The sequence below is a fragment of the Stegostoma tigrinum genome, chromosome 10, assembly GCF_030684315.1.
Source record: "Stegostoma tigrinum isolate sSteTig4 chromosome 10, sSteTig4.hap1, whole genome shotgun sequence".
In the NCBI taxonomy this organism is placed as follows: Eukaryota; Metazoa; Chordata; class Chondrichthyes; order Orectolobiformes; family Stegostomatidae; genus Stegostoma; species Stegostoma tigrinum.
The window spans coordinates 42,804,919-42,825,565 of record NC_081363.1 but is presented as its reverse complement, the minus strand read 5'-3'; the positions used below and the strand labels follow the sequence as shown (position 1 = coordinate 42,825,565).

Sequence of the window (20,647 nt, the reverse complement as noted above, 5' to 3'; positions counted from 1 at the left end):
AATATTTAAAAAGCACTTGGATGGGTACATGAATAGGAAGGGTTTAGAGGATATGGGCCAAATACTGGTAAATGGGATTAGATTAATTTAGGATATTCTGTTCGCGTAGATGAGTTGGACCAAAGTGTTCTGTTTCCATGCTGTACGCCTCTATGACACTATGACCATAATTGAGTGACACTGGTCAAGATGGGAATCCTTGAATCCAGAAATGATTGGCCTACACCTATCATTCCACTGATAGCTGGAGTTTACAACTGCGCTGCTTACAAGTTCGCTACTAATCCAGCACTATGTGCTGAGCAGTATGCTTTGCCTGTAATCGATGACCTACTTGTTGGACCAGCTAGAGGTCTGCTTTTCAGTAAGATTGACCTTAGTCAAGTCTATCTCCAGATGAATAGAGATCCTGAGTCACGGAAATACTTGATTATTGTAACACATAAAGTAGTATTCAAAAACAAGAGATTTCCATTTGAAATCCATCTGTGCTTGGATTATTCTAACATGCCATGGATCAGATTTGAAGTGGATTGAAAGGAGTCCAGTGTTACCAAGACAATATTTTATTCACAGGGAGAACCTAAAAAAGAGCATCCTCACAAGTTAGATTTGAAGAAGTGAGGAAAAATGACTAATGATTTTTAAAAATAATTTCCATACAATACTAAGGCCATATCATTGATGCCGTGGGATTATACAAGTCCCCTTCAAAAGTAAAAACTGAAGTCCACTGTGGGATGCTGTAAATCAAAAACTTAGGAGAGAATGCTGAAGGATTTTAGATTACCTTTGCCAAATGAGTTGACAACAAACAGTCCTTATGTAGACATTTTCTACTTTGAGCAAGTAGGGAACACTCTGGCAACGGTAGGACAAATTAAGAGAGACAGTAAAAATGACCCACTACTCCATGAGTGGTGGATGTGGTACTGCAAAGGGAGCAACTGGAACTGAAACCACATGTCTGGTGGGATACGGGCCAGGACCAGGCAGGTGGGACCCGTTTAGTTTAGGATTATGTTCGGCATAGACTAGTTGGACTAGGGGGTCTGCTTCTGTGCTGTATGACTCCTAATTTGTGGCCTAGCCAGTGACATCTACAATAAACAACAAAAATACATCCACATTTCATATTAAGAGTGAGCCCTGATCAAAGCAATGGAATTCAAATGGTCCCGGTAGAATCATACGTATGAGTTGATTATTTGGTTCTGAGAATGAAAGAGAGGCGTTCTTGTTATAAATTTTAAAACGGCACAAAGCTTGATATTCAGTTTTGATTCACAGTAGGTATATCCGTTTTATATTCAAAGCATCCTTTTTGATTTTGTTTTTGAGATGTAGGAGTCACTGACAAGACTAGCATTTATTGCGCATCTCGCATTGCTTTTCAAGGTGCAGTTATCTTGAACTGCTGCAGCCCATGTGCCTTGGGTGCACTATAGTGCTGTTGGGGCAAGTTGAGCGTTTTGAGGCAGCAACAGTGAAGGATTGGTGATATAGTCCCAATCAAGAATGGTGTGTGGCTTGAAGGGAAATGTGCAGATGGAATATAAAGGGAAAATATAGGGCTATGCATTTTGGCGGGAAGGACAAAAGAGGTAAAAATTATTTAAATGGAGAAATACTGCACCACTGAAGCATTGAGGTATTGGATGTCCTTGTGCATGAATCAAAAAATGTACACACGAGTGCAGCACATAATAGACTGGGTACACAGGAGGTTAGTGTCCATTGGGGTGCCACAGGGATCAATGATAGTTGATAGCCAGAGACTATTTCCCAGGGCAGAAATGGCTAGCACGAGGGGTCATAGTTTTAAGCTGGTTGGAGGAAAGTATAGAGGGGATGTCAGAGGTGGGTTCTTTACACAGAGAGTTGTGAGAGCATGGAATGCGTTGCCAGCAGCAGTTGTGGAAGCAAGGTCATTAGGGTCATTTAAGAGACTGCTGGACATTTGAGGGTGCATACATGAGGATCAATGGTCGGCACAACATTGTGGGCTGAAGGGCCTGTTCTGTGCTGTACTGTTCTATGTTCTATGTTCTATCTCTCATTTTAAACAATCACAGGCTCTGAGTCTAAACACTTTATCTGCAGGTGAGCAAGACATCCTCTGCTGAATGTCAAGGTTAGGCACACAAAAACACATCCTAGAAGTATCATCACTGGAAAAGAAACACAGAGCAGATGGGATCCGGGGTGCGACTGAAGGACACAAGCTCAAAATTCACAAGCTTCAAGATCAGAGGACAACTCCATTCTCCCAGAAGAGAACGGATTTGTGGAAAACCTCCCAGAGAAAGCAGTTAACACAAGATCAGATGCTACCCTTAAGAAAGCCACATGCAAATTCTTGGAGAGACAGAATATAGTCAACAGTCATATTTAACACTGCTTGATCCCTACAGGAGAGTTTGGAGAAATAGATTTATTCACCACCAGCTTGGGTTCAATAGATGATTTGATGATGGAATTATACATGAATTTTCAAGGTAATAAATCTTCTTGGCTAATAGTGTTTTGTTTGACCAATGTTTTCCATAGAGACAGGGTTTGCTAAGATGTGCTAAGTACTGCGCGAAGGAGATGGTAATTATATTGATTAATCACGATTTCTATCTTCAAGCTTACAAGACATGGACACAGCTTAATGGACAACTGTCTTTGAATTTTATAGAAACTTAGCTGTTTCAGCAGCAAATTGTTTTCTTCTTATTCAGGGTGCTCTCCAGTTGGGAAACCTCAAACTGCAATAAATATTTTGAATTATTTTGGGAAATAAAGACAACACATAAATATGGATTTTTTTCATAAGTCCTCACTACACAGTTCTGTTTTCAGATCTATTGGTTTCAGCTACATGGTAATTCTGATCATCTTAATACGTACCATAATATATGTATTGTAAACAGCCTAATGGATGCTCTGACCTGTTGAACATCATTTTTTAAATATATACATTTAACATGAATATCTAGTTGATTAATTGTGTTATCACTTTCCAGTTGATTAAGCCTTAATTTTTCCTGCTCCTGAAAGGACACTGGTCTGATCCTATTAACTTTCAATGAACCTCAATGACTGAGGTGGATGTTCTCTGATACCAATCTGGGTGATATAGCAAAGCTGCAGTAGGCATTGTAGGTATTTCTTATTTTACTGAAATGGCCAAGTTAGCAATCAACAAGTGTGATCATGTGTGCTGAAAAAGGTATTTTTTGCCAAATAATGATCATAACACATTAACACTGTAACTGATGGGAAGAAAAAAAGACATAAAAGCAGAAGCAAGCCATACAGTCCCTCAAACTTGCCCTGCCATTCCCTAAGATAATAATTGATCTACTCAAGGCTTTAATTCCTCTTTGGTGCAAGCTGCTTGTAGCCCGCAATTCCATATTTCAAACATCAATCTAAGTCCTTTTTAAGTGCTTACAGTGATCTGGGCACCATACTTCTCTGGAGTACAGGATTTCAGACATTCACTAGTCGAAGAAAAGATATTCTATTGCATCTCAGTTTTAAATGAATGTTCCCTTATTCTGTAACCCTGTCCGTTATTTCTAGAATTCCCCCATTTGTGGAAACATCTTTGCAACATCAATTCTGTCAAGCCCCCTCAGAATGTTGTATGTTTCAATGAGATAACATTTTATCCCGATAAACTCTATTAAATAAAGGCCTGCTCTTTTTAGCTGTTCTTAATAAACCTGGAAGTAAATGTTTGCTAAATATGAACATACTTCAAAATAGAGCAGCTAAATCCCTGCTGCTAATATCATCATTTTTTAGAGTGCATTAATACATTTCTCAGTTCCGTTTTGAATGTGAAATGCATTCATTTATTTAGTTGGCAAAATGCACAGCTTCACAAACGTACCAAAATCGATGTCGAGTAATGCTGCGTTGGCACCTTCCACAAGAATTTTTTTTGCTGGACCATGAAGAGCCTCATGCATAAAAAAAACACCATCTCGCACCATTGGCCTTATACGCTCAGCATATTCCTGACAATGAGAGTTTGAACCTTACAGTATACTTTTGGTAAAGAAGACAGATAAATTCAGATATCATATTTATGAGCAAGCTTCAGATAACAGCAAGCTGATTGCAGCACCAGAAATTCTCCCATTCATTTCTATGTTACAGAATTACCATTAACAGCAATTTGTTTCTCTTCAAAAGAAAATTTATAGTTATCTGTTAAGTGAAACCATATCAGATTCTGTATTGCAAAGTCCTAAAACATCCAACACAGTAACATTGGGTTCAAACAGCAATATTTTAGGATGAGTGCGTCTGAAGGCTAATGAATTTAGCCATTATTGACCTATACTATAAAACTCCAGGCTGTCGTTAATACAAATTTGATTAAATGAACCATGATATTTGAAGTAGCTAAAAGACATACTACTAACTTATAGGATCTTCCTCATTCTTCTTTTTATTTAGCTCCCCCATAAATGGCAAGAACAGATTCTAGCTTGATGGGTTGAGGAAATTAAAGTGTGGTGCCCAGCCCAAATTTATTGTAAAAATAACTGTGAATAAGATCAAAAATGCCCAGTTTTACTTTACATAACTTGGACAATTTTAGGAGATAGCTTTACAGTTAAACAGGAATATCCAGAAGTTGCTGTCTAAGATGAGCTCTTTCTCCAGGCGGCTTGTGGAAACTGTATCTCTCTGATGGCTCTGCATTTAAATGGTGTGAAGTTCCTGTATGCGCATTGATGATCAAACTTATCACAGAAAGTTAGGACTTTTCCACTCAGGGAGGTGATGGCCTAGTGGTAATATTAATCCAAAGAGCCAGGCAATATTCTGGGGACTTGAGTTTGAATCCTACCGTGGCAGATGGTGGAATGTGCATTCAATAACCTGGAGTCTCATGAAGGCCATTGTTGAGTGGTGGGAAAAACTTATCTGGTTCACTAATATTCTTTAGGGAAGAATATCCTTACCTCTTCGGGCCTACATAGGACTCCAGACCTACACAGCAACATGGTTGACTCTAAGTACCCTCTGGGTGATTAGGCATACTAGCCAGTGATACCAGCGTGAAACTGGAAAATTAACATCTACAAATGTGACTTTAACTTTTGTTGAAGACTTTAAAAAATTTAAGTTACATGTTTTCTTCTCTCATTTTTCTCTTCGTGTTTAAGAGTTTTTCTCCTTAGTTTGCTTTTTATACCTTACTGACTGAGGTAGTTGGATAGTTGGGATGAGTCATTAAGTATTCCCAGAGTGGTATATTGATTTCATTCCTACCTCATTACTCTCCCCATTGTGGGGAAATATTTGGAAATGTGTGTAAAGGCGAATGAGATGGTGACTGAACTTGAGAAAAGGAGCTGGAGACCACTTATGTTGACATCAAGAACTCGATATTCACAGGGTAAAAGAAAAGATGGAATTGGTTCCATGAAGCTATTGCATTTATTGAACCAATAATCTGAGGTTTTGATTCACCAGTTCAAATATCACCATGGCAGGTTGAAAATATGAATTCAGTGTCTGCGAAGAAAAATAAAATGTTGCCCTCAATAAAATTGATAATGACATTGGTAAATTGTCATCAGAAATCCAACTGGTAAACAAATTAGTTCATCAGTATAATAGTGGATATTTCTCCCTGGCCTGGCTTATACATAACTTCACTCGTAAAACAATGTGGTTGGTCTTGAATAGCTTCTTAAGTGTCCTGGCAATCTCCTTATTTGAATCACCTATCCAAAGATCTGAATGCAGTGGTTCAACAAGAAGGTCTGCTATCTCAGGTCAACTATAGATAATAGGCAACAACCACTGGCTAAGATTGAATTTCAAAAAGATATTTCCTCTGAATAGGTCATTGGTGAGTTATACGAGGATTCCAGAGAATCTCCATGAACTCTTATACACTCAATTCAACGTATGGACAGACATGGATTATTGACAAATAACTGTCCAGATCTTTGTGACCATGGTTCATTGAGCTCTAGCCAAAACAAATTGCAATAAAATACAATATGTCAATCATCAGGGAAGAGTACCTGAACATTTACCAAGTACGAGCAGATCAAATGTACATATGTTTTTGCATTCATGTCAGATTAAAAGGGTTGTTTTATTTTTAAGGTCATAAGCATGGTAGAGAGAGGAGTGTCAGGATTATTATGTATTTTATGCACTTCCACAGCCCACATGATTATGCTGGGTGGAAAATTTGAATTTCTGCGTATTTAGCTGGACACCAACATTAATATTAAAGAGGTAAACACTGGACTTTACCCATCAGAATTTTCTGGTATGGGATTTGAACCTGGCACCTTTACAGAATGCTACCAAAATCTCCTCTTCACTAAAGTAAACATCTTAGCTTCTAGTTAAAAATATTTATTCTCTACATGGTGCATTAATTTTCCAATTCTCTATGGCACCTTTATGATGTTCAATTTAGCTTATGAAAAAGCAAAATAAATCACCTATTCATAGGTTTTTGGCTTTTCTTGTTTAAATCATTCACTAACAGTTATTCAAAGGCAGCCAGGAGCCAGGTTTCAGTGTAGTTCCTCCACTACAGAATGGGATTCTGAACTCAGTCTGACGAGATCTAAGAGTAGCCTCCAATTTAGCACTTCAATGCGGACAAGTATACCACATCCATACATGATTGCATTGAGGACTTGGAATTAGAGTGTTTAATTTGTAGATATCCTCAAACTTTACATTGCCCTCTCAGTGCTAGTTTCTTTTCTTTAATACAATCCTTCCAGAATTCCATAAAATGCCTTTGAAATTGATAAAAAGTATGACAGACAAATATTTTGGCATCATTTGAAAATTGTTTGGAATTGTAGGCAAATTAATATCATGGGTAAATGTTTTACTGTGTGAAGTACAGTTACCATGCAATGACCATAATGATAATAAATTCTTGCATGCAATTTTGAGTCACAGAAGAAAAATCTGTTGATGCTCTTACATCATTTTACCTTTAATTTTTTAAGTTGTCCTTCAATGTCTATTCTCAGGTTAGGAAACATGGACTGATATTGTTGAGCCAGAAGTTTAAACCTGTTAATGATTCAAGAATCATACAAAAAGTATTAGCTTTACTTTCTATTGTTTGTAGCCAAAGAAAAATCATTTAAGTTCACAGCACAGAAGGGGACCATTGGCCCTTTCTGGTTTTATTGTCTTTTTGGCACAGCAATGTAAACTTAATTCCACTGTCCTGTCCTCTTCCTATACCACTGTATCATCTTCTACGCCAAATATTTATCATTTTTCCTTTCAGGGAGACAATGACCTCTGTCTCACCACTCTCCCTGTGGCAAACCATTCTGTGCTCCAACACAGGTCGAATTTGAAAGCTGAGTGCAGGATTAAGGATAGGATTCTTGGCAGTGTGGAGGAACAGAGGGATCTTGGTGTGCAGATACATAGATCCCTTAAAATGGCCACCCAAGTGGACAGGGTTGTTAAGAAAGCATATGGTGTTTTGGCTTTCATTAACAGGGGGATTGAGTTTAAGAGTCGTGAGATCTTGTTGCAGCTCTATAAAACTTTGGTTAGACCACACTTGGAATACTGCGTCCAATTCTGGTCGCCCTATTATAGGAAAGATGTGGATGCTTTGGAGAGGGTTCAGAGGAGGTTTACCAGGATGCTGCCTGGACTGGAGGGCTTATCTTATGAAGAGAGGTTGACTGAGCTCGGACTTTGTTCATTGGAGAAAAGGAGGAGGAGAGGGGACCTAATTGAGGTATACAAGATAATGAGAGGCATAGATAGAGTTGATAGCCAGAGACTATTTCCCAGGGCAGAAATGGCTAACACGAGGGGTCATAGTTTTAAGCTGGTTGGAGGAAAGTATAGAGGGGATGTCAGAGGCGGGTTCTTTACGCAGAGAGTTGTGAGAGCATGGAATGCGTTGCCAGCAGCAGTTGTGGAAGCAAGGTCATTGGGGTCATTTAAGAGGCTGCTGGACATGCATATGGTCACAGAAATTTGAGGGTGCATACATGAGGATCAATGGTCGGCACAACATGGTGGGCTGAAGGGCCTGTTCTGTGCTGTACTTTTCTATGTTCAATGTTCTATGTTCTAACTCTGGGTAAAGAAATGTCTTCTAACCTCTCTCTTAAATCGGTTAAGTGATAATTTTAAGTGAATAATTCTCATCACTAATTGTTCAACCAGGACAACATAATCTTAAAATTAGATGTTGGCCAAAAATATCACATTTGCTAAACAAGTTCTGAAAAAGCTAAGGAAGGCAGGTCAGTATCATGGTGTTTCTCATTTTACTGTGAAAAGAATCTTAAGTTTTGGATACTTGCATTACACGTGGGCAAAAAATGTAACTTCAGAAATTGGTGTAGTGATCAAACTTTAGTTGGACAATCATTGAGTGTTAGCAGAGATAGTCAGAACAGTTGATACTGGAGTCAGAGGTAACACAGTGTGGAGCTGGAGGAACATCAGCAGCATCACAGGAGTAGGCAAGTTTACATTTCGCGTCAGGGACCTTCTTTAGAAATCATTTCTGAAGAAGGTCCCGACCCAAAAGCTAAGCAAGCCCCAGCACTTACACATTGTGAACATTATCAATCATGGAAAGCTGATATATGGATTGGTCCTTCAAATATCTGGTGATATGCAGTCAATACAATTGTGAATAATTTACGTTTGCTGCTTTATCATTGTGAACCAAATCAGGTCCATCACTGAAAAGAATGCACTTCACGTGTTAAATATTATTATACAACTAAAAACACAACTGATTGAGCAGGCTTGAAAATATTCCAAGAATCCGGACATTTCATCCTGTATGCACTTAATTTTCCACTTTAAAATACTTACATTCTCCTTTCCACATATACACTTGACAATAAAGGGCATTGCAGGAAACTTGGTTCAGAGCCTTACGTGTGTAAGGAAATCCTCAAGTGTGACTTAAATTCAGTCCAGAGCTACTTAGTATTATCATCAACAAATTACACTCTACAAGCAAACTTCAGTAATTTGCTGAGCTGTAACCTAAGTCATCCCGTAAATGCAAGTGTCTACAACAGTCGCTATATTATTACCTGGTGCTGAAATCGCTGAAGTCAGCTAAAAGGTCACAGATTCGCAGACCAGTTCGTGCTGCTTTGGAGGAGTATGTTGGTCCTATCCCTTTCTTTGTGGTGCCAATACTAGAAAAACAACATATGTTTCTTTAATATAATGTAAACAAAAGAAGCCCCATCATTCAAATAAAAGTACTTTTAAAAAGTATCGTGGCAAAGGAAAGTTGTGAAAAGGAAATTAGTAAAGATAAACATAGATTTGTTCTTTACTAAGTGATATCAATTGGATTGCTCATAGTGGAAGCTATTTTGTAATGTTATGCAGTTCCCATGCTGCCAAAGCTTCTCCAATGGCACTGCATTAACATTGTGTGCATACATTTAACTAAGGGGTAATATTTTCAGGGTACAGATCTTTCCTGAAATCAAGAGAGAGGCTCAGGCCAGTATTGTGAAAACATTTTGCAGCTTTTTAGTCTACACAAATGTGTTAAATCTGACCTAAAATCACAGATGTCATCTTATACTTATTTATACTTCTAATGGCAAGTCTTGGGTTGGAAATACCCAGTGGTATAAAACTTACAGGAAGACTCCCTCTTAATCCAGCACTGTTGTCATTACAATCAATTAAAATCTGATTATGCTATTTTTGTATAAATGGCAATAAATGGAATAATATACATTAATTGGAGAATAAGCCAGACTGTCAGCATCATAATTTTTTAAGATAACTTAACTTCTAAGTGCTGCATCATATATTTAACACCGACGGTGATATTTACTTTTTTCCCTCCTGCTCTTGTCGCTGAATTTCTTGGAGACCATCAACAGCTTGATGAAAATCAAACACTGTTAAATACAACAAATAAAAACATCAAACTCAAAATGTATGCCAAATTGCATTTGTTATTTTCCTTAATTTCAGTGTTAGAGAAAAATTACCAAACTAATGGTTAAGAAATTCAAAGTGTGATTCTTTCAACAAACAAAATTTTAAGAACATCTTTACCATCACTTACATACCCAAGTGTGCTCTGTCTGAAATGATCAGCCTCTTCTCCCATTCTTTTAATCCTGATAAAAATACAAAACAGTGCAGAAGATCAAAATATAGAATTCTTACAGATTATCCATGAGACAGGGTAAGCAAATTCTTCAAAGCAGCTTCCATTTGACTAAAAGAAAGCTGGCTGAGTGAGATCAGCTCCAAGGACTTTCATGGTCATAACTGTGATGGAGTTAAAATTAGACTACAATGGGAACACAGTCCTGGTTATAATATTGTTGAGATGGACAGGAAGAAAAAGGGATGAAGTTAAAGTGTATCCTTACTAGAGAGAGTAGGGGGTCTAGGGCTACAGCATTAAGACAGAATCAAATGGATAATTCAAGAAATTGGCAGATCAAGTTGTACAATTTCTGACATTGACCTATGATTGAAACTTGTTGTAGGCTGCCATTTTGAGAAGCTCTGTGAGCTTAAAAACATTCTGGAGATAATTTACTAAAACTTCTGACTGCTTCACTTGAAATCTTTATCAAGAATTAACTTCCTTAAATATATACTTCCTTAATATTCCCAAGATGGCAAAACATAACAGAGAGGAATGGTGGAATTTATCAAAGAAGAAATTATGGTACCGATGTAGTTATAGGAGGTCAAAGACAAGATCCAGTTTGGTTAGGATTAAGGAACAATATTCTAGAGAACCTGGATTAACATTAGAAGCATCCATGTAATAATGATGTCAGAGACACACGTTAAAACAGCAACAGCTGGGAAGGAGTAGAAGCTCTCTCATTGTGAAAGGATAACATTTGTTTCGAGCTGTAAATAAAGAATGCATAAAGAAAGTATTATGGGGTGGAATTTTACCTTCCTGATGTGATGTGAACAATGGTAAGAAAGGTGGGAAAATGCAGGGAGCATGAAAAAAAATTCAGATTCTTGTGTTGAGAAATCTTTTCCAATATTCTACTCAAGATACAGATTGCAACTTCAGATTCTTGCTGGTCAACAGTGACTGTTGCCTCGCATTTGCATTTAATTATTTAAGCTCTAATTTGCCTTAAATATGTGTCACTTCCAATTCTCCTCCTCGTCACTGAGAAGTAAGGTGCATATTCCCAACATGTAAACCAGCACTGGTACAGCTCGCTAAGATTTTCCTGTCTATCGTACAGCTGCTTCTTCACACCAATGTCCCTGCATGCTTCATTGCTATCAGCTTCCTTATCCTTTTGTCCGAGCAAGTTGGCATCAGTAAACCATGAAGCCTCACCACTATATCACACATGCTTTCGGACCAAGACACACACTACTTTAGCCCTTCTAATCTCTACTTTGGAACTGAGGGACACTGCAAGGGTTGAATCAGTTTCAGTCACTTAGGGATCAAATTTTAATAACCACAAATGGACCACGATCCATAAAGGAAGGCTAGGGTCAAGGTTCCCTCCATGCTGCGTGGCTGCATCAGCACCTGCTCAGCAGTAACTTCCCGTTCCAGAAGTTGGAGGTACACACAGAAAACATGGTGATGGTGGCTAGGAGTGCAGGAGCTCGTAGTGTTGGGCTTAAAAATGATATCTTCAAACCAGACCATTAAGGCTAATGGTTAAGAGTTAATTGGACGTGAAAATTGCAATTGAAGCAAAGTGGACAAATAAATGAAAATAGGGCTGGTGTTAAAATAAACAAAAACAGCCTTACCTGACTGAGCAGTAACTGTATAACTTTGATTGTTTGTGGGAACTATTTGTTTATGCAGTTAACATGGAGCCACTAGGAGAGGTTTCCAATTTTTTTTGATCAATGGAATGTCCAGAAGAGTATTGAAAATACCATGAAGTGATGATACAGCGTGTAATCAGTGCAGTGCTATAGTTTTATTCCCATTGTATTGGCCCACTCGTTGGACTTTCTCCATTGGACTTGGTCTGTGAGACTGGGCCATGGAACCTGAGGTGGAGCTTGAAATGTTAGCTGTCCAAAAACTCTAGTGTGAAGAAAATGTACTGCAACACGTTAGTTTGCCGTTGTATAAAGTAGTTTATGCTAATAGATTTGCTCATTTACTTGTATATAAAGTGGTTTAAACTAATAGATTAGTTTGTATATATATATTAAGTAGATTAATCTAATACATTAGCTATATATTGCAGTGCATATATCTTCTTGTACTCATTTTGATCTGGCCTTAAAGAACAGGAGTACTTTCAGGTTAATAATTCAGGGCTTCACTGTCAGCCAGATACAAAGTGCAATACAAGAGTCAACCGCATTTCTACAAGTCTGCAGACACGTCAGCAATTTTCCTTCCATGCAGTTGGAACATTTGAGTTGCTGTCTCCTGGTGTTTTGGGGCCTGTAAGGCCTAGGCCTCCTAACAGGCCCCTGCACAGATGCAGGCCCCCCCCTCTTCAGCCTAAACTGCTGAAGGGTGTAATTACAGACAGCGAGGAGATTGAGGAATCAGACACTTCTGGATCTCATTTGACAACACTCTAATGGAAAATGGGAAAATTCCACCATGGTGTAGGGGGTAACATAAAGATATGGACAGAAGATTGGCTGACTAACAGGAAAAGGTAGAATAGACATGAATGAGTCATTTTCTGGTTGCCAGATGTAACAAGAGATGTGCCACAGAAACCAGTGCTAGGGCTCAGCTTTTTACAACTTACGCAAATAATTTGGATGCAGGGACTGAAATTATAGACGCTAAATCTGCTTATGACATAGGTTGGAGGCTATACATCAATTATGGAGGGTTTTAGTGAGATGGCATTTAGAGTGCCATGTACAGTATTGATCACCTTATTTAAGGATGAATGTAATTGCATGGGAAGCAGTTCAGGGGAGATTTGCTCCATGAACACTTGAATTGACCAGGTTGTGTTAAGAGGAAAGGCTGGCAAGCTAGTCTTGTAACAGATGGAGTTCAGAACAGTAAGAGGTGCCTTGGCTGAAATATAAGATCCTGAGGTGTCTTGGCAAGGTGCTTGTAGAAAGAACATTTCCTCTCGCGGGAAAATCTAGTACCGGGGTCACTGATTAAAAATAAAGAGCCAACCATTTAAAACAGAGAAAAAGCTCGAAGGGCTGAGTGGTCTCCTTTGGATTCATATATTTATATGTATGGTGGTATAGACCATAGAGAAAAGCCAGAAATTAACATAACTCTTTCATACATATCTGAAACGTTATTCAAGTGTGCTCTAATTTTGATGTAACAGTTCATGTAAAGGTCACAAAATATGCGGAGCTGAACAAGGGTACCTTTTTTTTCATTCTTGTCAGCTTCTTCAAACAAACCAGGTAAATGTATTACAACACCATTCCCTAAAGTAGAAAAAACATAATGCATTAGGATATGGTAATTAGTAATAGTTTTAAAATCCTTCAAAAGGAATCAGGAATTTACTCCCAGTTCAGATCTGTGTGAATGCCCTAAAATATCCTTGCATTCAAAGGTGACATCCCTTACTGCAAAATGAACTCCCACCCGTGACATATTTGCAATCAACTCATCATCACGCCTTTGGAGTGGGTGAGACTTGAACCTTGGCCTTCTGGTTGAGAGGCAAGGTCACTATCATTGCATCACAAGAGCCCTTTAAAGGAAAGACAGTGTTTAAATTCCACTTAGACACGCATATTGGTGCACTCAGTGAATTCAGTTAGTTATTTTTTAATCAACATGCTCAGCCATATTATGAAATACACCTGGGGTAGCTGAAACTTAGACCTCAGCCTTCGAACCACTATTGTACCACAAGAGCTCCTTCTAAGCATTCTATTCTTGCAAAAGTTACTCGCTTTAGATCTCAAGAAATAACAAGATCCTTGCATTCTCCCACTCTTGTGCAATATTCCAGTTTTATGGTTTCCTTCCTGTTTGATTGAGTGCTGCACAGAAATGAGCAATTCAGATCACTGATTTGTTGTAATATGGTATGGCATTAATATCCTTGCAGGCTCCCAAAAGCTTTGAAAAGTGGCACACAGATTTTACTGCAACCAGTTATCTTCGTTATTGTCATTCAAGCACTTCTGTCCAGTTATTTCTAGTGAAGTGGCTCTCTTTAATGAACAACAGGTGATTCTTCAGCATAAAACTCAATGCTAGTTGGTGCAGTGGGTTTGCGCCTACTTTTGGGTTCAGAAGTTCTGGTGCAAATTTCCACCTGCCCTGACAATGTGTCAGAACATCTGATCAGTTTGAATCAAAATCTCATGGTTCAGGTATACCAATGATTTTCATTTACATATTCCTCCAATCCCAGTGATCTTGTATCATGATCTTTCCTTAAGTGTGGAACCACAGATGACAGATCCCCTTTAGACTTCTCATGGTCATTCTCTTCCATGACAATACAATGTTTATTCCCACTTCATTACTAAATGGTTATCACACCTGAGCCTGATCACATTTTCTCAAAGTGTTTTTTCGAATTTTACCAGAAACCACTAAATAATCTCAAGAACAGGAATGTTAGCTGATTTTTCTACTCCAACGCAAGGATGCTGAAGCGAATTATAACATCCAATCACCAGAGCTGAAAGTACCTAATGGCATGGAAAATGGAAAAAGCCATATATGTTTTCAACGTGAATGGTAATAACATTTTAACCGATCATTTCTTTTCTCAAAACTTGGCAGTTTTTAAAAATTAATTGACTTACCAATAAAGGAAGTAGCTTTTGGGTTAATAATGCCACTTGGAAAGAGGTGAAAATCATATTCCTTTCCATCTGCAACAACCGTATGGCCAGCATTGTTTCCACCCTAAAAGATATTTGGAATTGCAAATTAGTGCATGGAGCAAAACACTCAACAGTAATTTGTGCTACTCAGAAAATATTAATACATTTGTAATCTTAAGAAATAATACATATATTGGTGATATGAATTAAAAAGAACAATTATTTTATTCCAAAAGCTGCCATTTTTAAAGTGGTTCCATAACAAGATGATGTTGCAATAAAACAGTGGGAAACAGCTTTATGTCTACAATTGCTTGCAAGACGACTTCTGATCTCAAATGCTACACCATAAGTAGATGTTCAGTACGGACCAGGTACTTCCCATGTGTGGGCAAGATGGAAAATCAAGAGATATGGAGAGACAGTGAAGAATGTCCATGAATACAGAACAGTGAACATACAAATGTAGGGACATCAGGAAGAATCTAGAGGCCTTATCTATATGATCTTTTCCCTGGAACATACTCCTGGAATTTAGGAATTATTCTGGTATTCATACATGACATTCTCTTTAAAGCCACTATATCCTATCAAAGGTGTGGTGCCCAGAATAGCTTAAAACTCATTTTAGTATAATTACAGGTAAGTGTTGAGGAGATTGACAAGTCCTTAATACTCTCGCATAACCTCTTGGTGAGAAAAATCTGGAATTTTCCAACGGGTTTTTGATCTTGGATGAAACTTCAATTATATGCAAACAACTGGATTAATTAATTAACCCCTTTTTGCACAAGCATAAAAGAATAAGTCAGACAATATGTTATGCATGAACAACTCTTTATTAACTTAAATAATCATACTATTACATGTTCAGAACTTAGTTGTTCATAGATACAAATCAATATAGTCAGGGTTAACCAGTGGTTTGAATAGAAAGTCATTAAGTGCCAAATGTATAAAATGAAATTAATAACAGAAATAAAATTAATGACTCTTTTAATTTGCACCAAAGGGTCCTCTATAATTCATTTGCCACATAAGTACCGCACAATGACCATCTCCAACAAGACAGAATCTAGCCAGTGCCCTTTGATGTTCAAGGATGTTACTGTTAATGAATCAGAGAAACAGAGAATATAGCAGCAGGTGTCGGCCATTTGATGCTTTGAGTCAAATAAGATCATTGCTGATCATCCAACTCAGTTTCCTGTTCTACCTTTCTCCCCATATTTTTTGATCCCTTAAGTTCTAAAAACTATTTCTATGTCTTTCGTGTAAGTCTTCAATATTTTGACCTCAAACGGTTTCCCGTGGCAGAGAATTCCACAGGCACACCAATCCCCGGCTGAATAAATTTCTCATTTCTGTCCTAAAAGGCCTATCCTTATCCTTAGACCGTGGCCCTGGTCTAGGACTCTGGGACTTGTAATCTAATAACTGCCTGTAGTCCCAGTCCTGGGTCTCTGGTGTTGATGACAGTATTGCATCTAGAGAATTGTCAGCTCTCCAAGGCCTGACTTCCATCTGAGTTAGAGCAGGATTTCCCATCTCTGGCTAATTAATATTCCTTGAAGCGGTAAATGGCTGTGGGGTTGTCATTATTGTTTGGGATGTGTTCCTGTTAATTATTTAGATGGCAAGGCATGAAATATTGCCAACTAAAAATAATCTTGCCCAGTATATCACTGTAATTCAGTGTTGGTAGTCAGAATGTGTGATCATTACACATGGTCTAATCCTTACAGTCATTTGATGGCACAGAACTTGAGTATTGTAGTTTAAAGACATACTTGCAGTGCTTTTCAAAAAATACAGGTGACAGCTATTCACTGGTTCATTTCTCAGATTAATGCCCTGACCAAAATCAACCTGCCTGGTTTAAAATGTAAACAAAGCCTGGCAGTTAACTGTCAATCAAAATTATTGGGTCCATTTTCCATTGCAATATCCCTACCATACACAGTCCACTTACTAAACAAATCTCTTGTCATGCAGCAAAATTTTGGTTTTCTCCTTGAATGTGTATTCTTGTGAAACATCCTGATAAGTGCAAGATGACAAACTTTGACTGCTTTGGGTGGCACAGTGGCTAGCACTGTGGCCTCACAGCACCAGGGGCTTGTTTAATTCTAAGCTCAGGTGACCGTCTCTATAGAGTTTGCACATTCTTCCCACATCAGTATGGGTTTCCACAAAGTGGTCTGGTTTTGTCTCAAAGTCCGAAGATGTGCAGGTTAGGTGGATTGGCCATGGTAGTTGAGGGGTTGCAGGGATGGGGGTGCTGGTGGATATGGGTGGAATGCTCCTTCGAGGATTGGTGCAGACTCAATGGTCCAAATGGCCTCTAACTGCACTGAAGGGATTCTATAATGTGACAAAACTTCACCTTTTGAAAGTAGTTCCCAAGTTTAATTGTTAGGTAGCTGGCAAGTTATCTGCAATATAAACTGTTAGTCTATGACAAAGCTCTACATCTCAAACAGCTGTGTCAATTAAGAGTAAAACTGGATGGGGTGTAAAACCATCAGTGAACCTGTAGTTGCCCTATTTTTATTGAATGGATTTGTTCTTAGAGCCTTATGTTTTAATTAGCTTTAATCGGCTGAGAATTTTGCTTACTTACCAGTTTGCAGCACTTCGTTCAATAGCTGAACTCCATATTAAATGGGCAGCTCTAGAGCTGGAAGTTCTTAGGTCACACAAAGAACATTTCCCCTTAGGTATTTTGAAAGCATTTGCTGGTGACTACAAAGCACTTTTGAAAATTTGGGGAAATGTAAATTTATTACAATACCTTCAAATACAGTTTTGAAAATATTGAAAAGAAAGCCATTTGCCATGGTAACTGTAGTCAACCTAGAATAATTCCAATCAAGCTTCCACTCAAGATTTTAACGGAATTAAAATGAGATTACTTGCATGATCCCAAATATCAAACTTGCATTTACAGATACAAAGACTGTGGAGTTAAAAATTAGAATGAAATTATTATAAGTTACTGGCCGGGTTGGTATCATAGTGTTTATGTTTTCCTTGGAACTTACCCAAGTACAAACAAAGCCAGTTACAGCAGTTTTCATTTCCTAAGTCATGGTGTTTAAACCTCAATTTGGAAGGCCACCCAAAACAAACAGCCAAACCACTGGGTGGAGCAGGGATTGCTAAATGGTCATGAAGTAACATTAAAAATTTAGAACTTTTACCATGAGAAGTTGTGCTTCTCTGAATTCCTCAAGGAATCCTTAGCTTCCTTGATGTGCAGTGACATTAATCCTGCCAGTTTTAAACAGGAGACTGTCTGACTTTATTCAAATAATGCCTGGGCAAGGCCAGTTAAAATTGCCTGGGCTTTAGTAGAGTTTTTTATGTATGTATCACTGCGATTGGTAGCATTGTTGCCTCTGAGTCACAAGGTTCTGGGTCCAAGATCCAGTCTGTGGTTAAGCATAAGGCTGATGTTCCAATTCAATACTGAGGAAGTTACAGAGGAAATTATAGGCCAGTGAGCCTTACATCAGTGGTAGGATTATTTGGAGAAGATCCTTAGGGACAGGGTCTCCTCCCATTTGGAAAACATGGGGCTTAATAGGGATAGCCAGCATAGCTTTGTGAGAGGGAGGTCTTGTCTCGCAAATTTGATTGAGTTTTTTGAGAAGGTGACAAAAATGATTGATGAAGGTAGTGCAGTGATGTTGTCCACACGGACTTTACTAAAGCATTTGATAAGTTCCTTCATGGTAGGCTGACCTAGATGAATAAGACACACAGGATCCACAGTAAGTTTGTAAGTTGAATACAAAAGAGAAGGTAAGAAGGGGCCTTTCTCTGACTGGATGTCCATGAGACCAGTGTCGTTTCACAGGATTAGTACTGGGACCTCATGTTTATAATTTATATGAATGAAAATGCAGGTGGCCTAATTAGTAAGTGTGCAGATAACTGGGAAATTGGTGGAGATATTGGCAGTGAGGAAGGTTATCAAAGGATACAGCAGAATATGGATCACTTGGAAAGTCGGTTGAAAAAATGGTAGATGGAGTTTAATGTAGGCAAGTACGAGGCCATGTATTTTGGGAGGCCAAACGCAGGAGGAAAATATACATTAAATTGCAGCATCTTTAGGAGCATTGATGTACAAAGAGATCTTGGAGTGCAATCCATAGCTCCCTGAAGGTGGTAACACAAGTAAATCGGACGGTAAAGGAGGCATATTGAATTTTTGCCTTCAATGTTCGGGACATTGAGTACAAAAGTTGGCAAGTCATGTTGCAGCTGTATAAGACTTCAGTTAGGCCGCATTTGGAGTATTGTCTGCAGTGCTGGTCGCCTCATTATAAGAAGGATATGGAGGCTTTGGAGAGGGTGCAAGAGAGGTTCACCAGGATGTTGCTTGGATTGGAATGTATTTAATGTAAGGAGAATTTAAACAAACTTGGATTGTTTTCACTAGAGCTTCGAAGGCTGAGTGCAACCTGAAAGAAGAATAAAAATTATGGGAGGGGTAGATAGGATGGATAGTTGGAGTCTTTCTCCCAGGATGAAATTTCAAACACTAGGGGGCATAGGTTTAAAGTCAGAGGGGAAAATGTTTAAAGGAGATGTGCAAGGCAAGCTTTTTTTAAACAGAGGTGCCAGAATACATTGCCAAGGGAGGTGATAGAAGCAGCTATACCAGTCATGTTTTAGGAGGCATTTAGACAGACACACGAACAAGCAGAGAATAAAGAGATACAGATCATTTGCAGGCAGATGGGATTAGTTTAGAACAGCATTGTGGTTGGCACATATGGTGGACCGAAGGGTCTGCCTTGTGTTGTACTGTTCTAAGTTGTATATCTGAGGAGTCATCTTCCAAATGAGGTGGTAAGCTGAAGCAGTACTTTGGTGGGTTTAAGAGAATCCAGGACACTATTTCAAGAACAGCAGGGAGTTATGCTTGGTGTCCTAGCCAATAGTTCTCTCAAATCAATATCTCATTATCTGGTCATTATCATATTATTGTCTGTGGACCTTGTTGTACACAAATTGGCAACTGTATTTCCTACATTCTAACAACAACAGCACTTCAAATGTATAGAATTGGCTGTTAACCATTTTGTGCTGCCTAGTGGTCTTGTAAAGTGCTATATAAATGCAAGGTATTTATTTTCTTTTCTTCTCCAGGTGAAAATAAGCCCTTTCGTGTTCTCTAATGTCTTCAATACATAGCATAAAATAGACAGGTTATTAATTTTTCAGAAAGTAATAATGGTAGGTTTGTACGTAAAAGTTAATAAAGTCTAGGCTCTGCGGTATTCTGGACAAAACTTGTACTTGGATGACTCTCTGGTTTCCCTATTCACTGCTCTGAGCTTTCTGCTTCTCTACGTCTCATACACTTGACCTCCAACAACAATTCTAGCTGTGTTACTACAGAGCAGCACAAACCACAATCAGAAATAATGGGAACTGCAGATGCTGGAGAATCCGAGGTAACAAAGTGTGGAGCTGGATGAACACAGCAGGCCAAGCAGCACAAAAGCTGACGTTTTAGGACTAGACCCTTCATCAGACAAGGATGAAGGGTCTAGGCACAAAACGTCAGCTTCTGTGCTCCTCAGATGTTGCTTGGCCTGCTGTGTTCATCCAGCTCCATACTTTGTTACAAACCACAATCAGTTGGCTAAGGAAGCCAGCATTAGCACTTAAATCTGTAAAATACAGCAATATCAAGTAGCCTCAAAAATATACTGCTTTACAGTATGATAGGTGAGATTTGCTGAAATTGATTTACATTTAAGTACGTCTTATTATTTCAGATAAAGTAGACTCATCTAGAAATATAAACCATAATGAAAAACTTTATTGTTTCACATAATCCAATTTT

The 20,647-nt window shown here is 38.4% G+C and overlaps 1 protein-coding gene across 2 annotated transcripts in view; it reads right to left on the bottom strand.

Moving 5' to 3' along the window:
- The window catches only part of adss1 (adenylosuccinate synthase 1), a 62,135-nt gene that overhangs the window by 35,841 nt on the left and 5,647 nt on the right, over positions 1 to 20,647 (bottom strand). For both annotated transcript variants that reach the window (XM_048538569.2, XM_048538568.1), the window contains exons 2-8: positions 14,761 to 14,863; positions 13,354 to 13,416; positions 10,095 to 10,145; positions 9,854 to 9,920; positions 9,087 to 9,194; positions 6,987 to 7,068; positions 3,887 to 4,013 (exon numbers count right to left, since the gene is read on the bottom strand). In XM_048538569.2, the coding sequence (XP_048394526.1) occupies positions 3,887 to 4,013; positions 6,987 to 7,068; positions 9,087 to 9,194; positions 9,854 to 9,920; positions 10,095 to 10,145; positions 13,354 to 13,416; positions 14,761 to 14,863 (601 nt within the window). The remainder of the gene's footprint in view (positions 1 to 3,886; positions 4,014 to 6,986; positions 7,069 to 9,086; positions 9,195 to 9,853; positions 9,921 to 10,094; positions 10,146 to 13,353; positions 13,417 to 14,760; positions 14,864 to 20,647) is intronic.